Source organism: Anopheles moucheti, chromosome 3 (assembly GCF_943734755.1).
Source record: "Anopheles moucheti chromosome 3, idAnoMoucSN_F20_07, whole genome shotgun sequence".
Classification (NCBI taxonomy): domain Eukaryota; kingdom Metazoa; phylum Arthropoda; class Insecta; order Diptera; family Culicidae; genus Anopheles; species Anopheles moucheti.
This window is the reverse complement of record NC_069141.1, coordinates 89,409,548-89,416,095: the sequence shown is the minus strand read 5'-3', so window position 1 is coordinate 89,416,095 and position 6,548 is coordinate 89,409,548. Positions and strand designations below refer to the sequence as shown.

The window sequence follows — 6,548 nt, the reverse complement described above, 5'->3', positions numbered from 1 at the left end:
TGTCTGCGTGTGCCGGTGGTACATTGGTGTTTCCCACACGATTGAATGCTTTACATTTGAATTTTTGTTTAAAAGCTCACAAATGTCTTTAAATATTGGGTTAAACCTAAACTATTTAAAATTTTCAACTCATTGTAAAGATACACCTAAGGAAAGTGAACTATGCCATGGAACAGAAATTCTTTGATTAAGTTCTAGTTTTAATAAGTAAAAGGGAAAATTTGTAGTCTTTTCCTTGTTACCTTCGCATTCCAGGAAACGAGCCCTGCAATAACGAATTTTCTTTGTTGACATTCAAGAGGGTTTGCACAATGGGTAAGCGCTGCTTCAACTCTTTTCAATTTTTAAAAATTTCTGTCTTAGTTAAAAGGTACAGAACTAACTCGTGATTCTTTGGAAGCTTTATATTATAAGTAAACTTCTCCAATATCCAATTCTATTTTTACAAAACCGAGCTAAGGGCTGTCAAACTGCTGTCAAACCATTTGCCCTTCGGTGCATTTCGTTCGAAACGGCGCAAATAGGAAAATTACGTTTATAAGACCACTGCCTTAGCGCTAGTCTTTTGTTGATGTTTTGACAACTGTGTTCAGAAAGACGAAGGGTGTCTTGTCTGTGTTTTTGTGTGCTGTGTGCTTTTTTTCTGGACCTGCAGCAGCTGCAAAATTGCCACATTAGCAAAAATTTGGTGTGAAAACTTTTGCCCATACCCGTCGCCTTTTTTCCTACTTAATCTTCGTGGCCGCCCGATGCACCACAGCAAGGTAAATCTGCGAATGTAAATGTTTACTCGGGTTGGGAAGGCAGACATGGCGGCAGAAGGTCGAGCATGAAGGAAAATTTCAAAGGCATCAAGGGTGGAGGGCATCATCCTAACCAGCGGTCGGGCGGATGTTGCACAGGGGGCGATAGTCTTGTTGTTGTGCCCATTTGGAAAGCCCGACGATGGTGAGCCTCTGCTGGATACGGTACAATCCGGTTTCCGCAGTCAACGAGCGATGATATCACCGCGCAAGAGGTTGACGGTACGGTGCTAAAGTGGAGTTTGTGAAGCCTAATCTTGCAACACAACCCGTAACCATAACACACCCATTCAAGTGAAGCGTTCTACTAGTGCGTTTGGTTCGTCGTACTGATGCGGAGTTTTTGGAGCACATTGTGATCAACCATTATCAGTTTTGCACATTCTCCCACTTGATCGACAAGGCAGCTTTCTTTTCTATTGTCTCAGCGTCGATCAGCGCGGCAAACCAATACCAACAAGGTTTTGCGACACTGTAAACCGTACAGCCGCGCATCTCACAAATGTGGGAAGACCACGTAAGTGTTTACATTCGAACTCGAAAAGTAATCACAGGTGTTTGGTGGAAGGAAAAAACGAGGCTACAAGCTTCCAATCTGCATTTTCCAGCGTAGAGTTGTGTGAAACATTCGTGTTCTATTTACCAATTCTGTCCAGGTAGTGCGCGTGCCCTTCACAGATTCCTTCGAAGTAATCCGTCATCATAACGAACCAGCCGCAACTTTACATTGCTTTTCGTTTGCTTGTTTCATTTTAGGGTCATTAGAAGGGAGACACTGTTTATCCAGTTCTAAAAGTCCAGTGTACGACGATATCCGCGTAACTTTCAGTGGAAGTTCTATGTCGTGTTAGTTCCAGGTTTTGTTTGTGCCGAATCCACTACAAAGCTGACAGAAATGGCAGACGAATTCGATGCGTGTGAATGTTTCTGGAGTCATGAAATTGCTATGAGACGGTTACTGTCGCTGGTAAGTAGATAAGTTCTCGACCAGTACGTGTTACTTTTTGCAGATAAGCCACATTAGAGCGTTTTTCTCCTTTTAGCTACGGCAGGGCCAGTCCTACTGTAATGACAACGAATGCACCGATCGTAAGTATATTTTGCATTATTAGAACTACTTCGGTTTTAAGTGAAACTCGTTTTAGTTTCAATCATGGATAAATAATCGTCTTTTAAAGCCCAACTATAGTCGCATCCCATGTGATTTAATGAACAAATCCTACCAATGCACTATCCTTTTCTTTACAATTGCTAAATAGTTCCCAGTCTTCCTAACGTAACTGGTGGCGCAAACTTTTTCCTAATCATGATGGCTCTGATTTTTATGGTCGTCATGTACGTGATGAGGCCATCGTCGATGCGACGAACGAATGATCTGAACAAGTCACTACCGCCACCATCGAACGATGTAAGTGGTACACAGGACGTTTACTCGTGCACTTTAGCATCTTTTTCATACGGTTCTTCTTCTTCTGCATCAACCAGGGTCCGAATAATGATGGTGCACCACCATCGATATCCTGAAATCTAAACACCTTCAGCTGCCGATGAAAAGCACAACTGGACCATCTGCATTCGCCTGTCCTGTATCATAACGTAGTACTGGCTCATGCATCGGTTCACGGACAAACCGCATTTTCCTTTCTAGACAATTATCCGCATGATAGTACCGATGCCGTTGGGCACGATATCCTTTCCTTCCCCTTCGTAGATAACCGTTACCATTGAAGTATAATCTTGTTTTCCACGCAATTCATCATTTCTTCCACAGCACGTATAGTTCAAATCTAAAATGTTTGTTATATCGTTTCCACTGCTCTACTGTCTCGCGTCTTAGGCGTTTTTCGAAGTAATTTCGCGTTATTTCCTGTCTCCGCGTGGCAGCTTCTTAGAGGCGCCTGTGGTGATTGTACGATGTGATTATATTATTTACAACTTTTAACTCCAAAATCCATCACAATCGGTTATTGTGCATGCAACTATTGTTTTGTTTCGTTTATTTTTATCTTTGTTTAATCCATGGTTCAACTGCAATAAAACGAATGTCCTATTCAGAACGCTCTGTGCAAACATGTCGCGTAAAATACCTTCCCCATATTAACTGTGCCGACAACAGATGAGGGAGAGAAACAGATCAAAAGTTGCGTTCAGACTTTGTTTCTTCAAAGCTGCACCTGGGCGCTGTGTTCTTAGGCACAAGTGATCACTTAATAATGATGATTAGAAATTCTGATTGTATTTACACGATACTAAATTCATAAGTAGCCAAATTGTGAGCAACAGTTCATTTATTTTCCCCCAAAACACGCATACCACTCTCGTTCAAGATAATTGTTGTCGTGCAATTGGTACAAAAAAGACACAATGCTAGTTAGTTGATGAACAGCTAGCTAGCGATAAATGTTCTGTCTCGTAATGGGAAATAAATTCAAACCCCAAATCTCGTAAATAGTAGCGATAAAGTAACATTTGCAATATGTTTTCATCCGAAAATGAAGCCAGAAGACAAATACTCCACTGCCGTATTAAATAAACAAAACCGTTAATACTTCAATGCGATAAATCATCATATATATTGGCGTCAGCATAGAACCGTAACCTACCAGAGGACGGATTTCTAACGTTGAGCACCTTCCATCAATTAACAATCAATACATAATTCGTTGATTTCATTACAAAGCTGCTAAAACCCGCATAAGCATAAAAAGACGCTAGCTGCCTCATTTCGGTATGGATTGCTACGCAGTGATAATAATTTACACAATATTAAAATGGGGTTTTGCACCACCACAAATACGCAATCAAATGTCCTAACTCTTTGGAAGCTAAAGCAGCCAATAGTTCAATTCGGTAGGTACCAGATGAAAGTGCGCGCTTACTCTCCGCTGGTTGAGCGTACCGAAAACTAAAAACCCTTGCTCTGCATCCTGCGCTATAGACAGTTTGCTGCTGGAGTGATGCTTGTACCTGATTCTAAAATACGAAGACATCTTATACCGGAAGAGAGGACTGCTACCGTTGTTGATCCTTAAACCTACTTGAATGCTTTAAAAATGTTTCGTATTCCATGCCATTATCCTTGAATCGATGTCGTTTAAATCGGGTAAGCAAAACCACCTGCACCTACAGCTCTGCTGTGCGACAACATTCAGACATCAACAACTTAAAATACCTTAGAAGTATGACGCATCTCGCGAGCTTCCTCCTTCTCTAGGCATGGTTTGGAATCGGCTGTTGATATTGATGGTGGTTGTGGCGATTCGAGTTCGAGTAGGAGTGGTGATTACCGTGACCATCGTGATTCTTCATCGGTTGTTGTTGGTTCTGTTGTCCACCGTTTTGATTCTGATTCTGGTTTTGGCCATTTCCTCCACGACGACGACGAGAGTTGCGTGGAAAGAAACGTTTTCCAGGCGATCCTCCGTTGCGCAATCTCGTCTCAGGTGAGGATGGACCGTTGTAGAACTGCTGCTGCTGATTCTGCTGTGGGTTCTGCTGCTTGTTGATCATATTGTTCCCATTATGATGATTGTTATGGTTTTTCTGGTTGTTTTGGTAGCCATGGAATGGCTTCCGATTTTCCTTTGCCATTTGGGTGTTTCCGTTCTGGTTTTGCGGAACATTCCCATTTTTATTGGAAAAGAAAGGTTGTCCTGAGAGAAAAATGGAAATTAATAATTAGCATCAAACCATACCTCTTAATATACAATACAATTACCTCGAGAGGGACGACGTTTCATGCGCTTCACAACCGGTTTAAAAGCTTGCTTGTCCGGATCGTAGTGACAATCAAGAAGTTCGACCAACTCAGTGCGCTCGTCTTCCTTCAGTTCTGCAATCTCTTTGATGATGTTTTCCAAGCCTTCGCGTTTATTTTCTTGCCAGAGTTGACGCAACGATTCGTAATCGTGGCCACATTCAGCCAATACTCGTCTATACGTAACAGCCTTAACCCTAGAAACAATGAGATATAATCAATAAAGTCTGATCCAGGAGCAGCGCAATATTCTTCCACTTACCTGTGGTAGATTGTCGTCTTAAAATAGAGCAAAAATACCGGTCTCAATGAATTCTGGCGCACCAGAATCTTCTCCTGCTCGTCAAGCTCGGATATCTCGGTAGAAATAGGCGAAGCATATTCACACAGCACGGTGCACATCTTTTGGCGATCCTCTTCGGTCAAAGAAGGAGATGCAGACCCAGCCGAAGTAGCCATAGCAGGAGCAGCTCCTTCTTTCTCCTCTCCTTGTTTCTGCTCACCATCGTCTTCTGCAGAAGGTACAGTGTTCTCGGCTGTTTTGTCGCTTTCAACCTTCACAGCATCTTCAGCGGTGGAGGATGACTTGATTCCTTCTCCAGAATCAGCCGTAGAATTTGGTTCCTTTTCCGTTGGTGAAGAAGTAGCCGAAGTCTCCTTTGGTTCAGCTATATGAAGAACATTTTCTATGAGTATCATGGCAACCATTTTCTCATCTGATTGCATCACAAAATGGCGATATCGCCATCTTCTTACTCACCGGTTGCTAAGCGTCTGGAAATTTCGAACGCCATCCTCGCGCGGTATGCCGCGTTTCCTTCGAATCCTTCACGGGAGCCATCCTTTTCTTCCAAAACTAGCTTTGCTAGTTGACGAATCGTCAGATACTTGATTGTTTTAGTACACTTCTCTTCAGCCAATTTGAATCCATTTACAAAGGACTTGACCGACTCAGCGAAGCGATCCAACAGCTTATACTTCTTTAACGCCTCGATGACCATGTAAGGCACGAACTTTCGTTGCTCGTGGTACACCAGCACAATACCCTCGGATCCCTCATCTTCACGACGACGCTCCTCGAGCCAGTCAATGAATTCGTTCAGCGCCGCGATCTCCATCTTGGTCTTCATGACGCGATACGTCTGCATGCTCTTCAGCATGCGGAAAAACCCGACCGTGATTACTCGAACCTGATGCCGTTGACGGGCAGCTGGGTTCAGGTTCATCAGGGGCATAATGTACTGCGCATACTGCTGATCCGGGGTAAAGGCCGAGATCTGTACGATCTCATCGATAAGTCTACGACCAGTGGTATCTATATCGATACCAATCAGGGTGTATTTGCCATGTGGCAGCGGATTGGTATTAATCGAAAGATCGGTTTTGTCGAATTTCGAAGATAACACACCAGCTGGCGTATCGCACTCGTCGAAGCTGCTATCTTCATAATGCTGCTCCTCGTCAATACCTACTTTCGATTCGTCCGAACCAACCACCATTTTGTACAATCTGTACAATGAACAATCACCAAAAGCGCGGCTATTAATCGTATGTTGCACTGCTAACAATTTTCCATACTCTTACCTGTGATTAAATGCACTTAAAAATCAGTATGTAAAAAAAACTATTCGGGAATAAATCGCGAGGAAACACGTGGTATTATTTCTGATAAATGTTTGAGGTTATATGAAATGTAACTTCCAGAGTGCTTGCACTCAGATGCTTGTTCTTGGATCGTTGCAATAGAAATGATCCTTCCCATCCTTTCATCCTTGAACAGGACTCGAAAAACACTGGTCGGTTATTTCGTGTTTTAAAAAGAGAAGACTATAGTTTCGTTTTCGTGTTTTCGCCGCTTACTTCTTAGTACCATCGTTTTGGCAATTGGTGCTATAAAATCATTTAGCTTCGTAACAAGTGCCATTCAACGAATATTTTTCTGTTTCATATTAATTTTAGCATTACATCGAATTCTATATGGTGGTATA

The 6,548-nt window shown here is 42.5% G+C and overlaps 2 protein-coding genes across 5 annotated transcripts; one reads left to right on the top strand and one right to left on the bottom strand.

Moving 5' to 3' along the window:
- Positions 1–583: 583 nt before the first annotated feature.
- Positions 584–2,860, top strand: LOC128301592 (small integral membrane protein 14). 4 transcript variants are annotated; one of them, XM_053038158.1, is made up of 5 exons: positions 584–764; positions 1,560–1,770; positions 1,847–1,892; positions 2,063–2,211; positions 2,289–2,860. In XM_053038158.1, exons 2-5 carry the CDS (start codon positions 1,699–1,701, stop codon positions 2,325–2,327), a joined length of 306 nt encoding a protein of 101 aa, XP_052894118.1. In that variant the 5' UTR covers positions 584–764; positions 1,560–1,698; the 3' UTR covers positions 2,328–2,860. The 4 variants fall into 4 exon arrangements, with proteins under 4 accessions (XP_052894118.1, XP_052894119.1, XP_052894120.1 ...); XM_053038159.1 differs by lacking the exon at positions 584–764 and adding an exon at positions 821–1,320; XM_053038160.1 differs by lacking the exon at positions 584–764 and adding an exon at positions 1,380–1,459.
- A 492-nt stretch (positions 2,861–3,352) lies between these two features.
- Positions 3,353–6,292, bottom strand: LOC128301591 (maternal protein exuperantia-2-like). Its single transcript, XM_053038157.1, has 5 exons — positions 6,145–6,292; positions 5,321–6,069; positions 4,823–5,228; positions 4,522–4,757; positions 3,353–4,456 (listed from the first exon to the last, which is right to left on the bottom strand). Exons 2-5 carry the CDS (start codon positions 6,057–6,059, stop codon positions 4,014–4,016), a joined length of 1,824 nt encoding a protein of 607 aa, XP_052894117.1. The 5' UTR covers positions 6,060–6,069; positions 6,145–6,292; the 3' UTR covers positions 3,353–4,013.
- Between the last annotated feature and the right edge of the window lie 256 nt (positions 6,293–6,548).

Bases quoted from the DNA above. Each gene is read 5' to 3' on its own strand.
- LOC128301592 (XM_053038158.1), top strand. From the start codon at position 1,699: ATGGCAGACGAATTCGATGCGTGTGAATGTTTCTGGAGTCATGAAATT. The intron at 1,771-1,846 runs GTAAGTAGATAA...TTCTCCTTTTAG, and splicing joins TGAGACGGTTACTGTCGCTG to CTACGGCAGGGCCAGTCCTA. The intron at 2,212-2,288 runs GTAAGTGGTACA...TGCATCAACCAG, and splicing joins TACCGCCACCATCGAACGAT to GGTCCGAATAATGATGGTGC.
- LOC128301591 (XM_053038157.1), bottom strand. From the start codon at position 6,059: ATGGTGGTTGGTTCGGACGAATCGAAAGTAGGTATTGACGAGGAGCAG. The intron at 5,229-5,320 runs GTGAGTAAGAAG...TTCTTCATATAG, and splicing joins TTCCAGACGCTTAGCAACCG to CTGAACCAAAGGAGACTTCG. The intron at 4,758-4,822 runs GTAAGTGGAAGA...CATTGTTTCTAG, and splicing joins AAGACGACAATCTACCACAG to GGTTAAGGCTGTTACGTATA.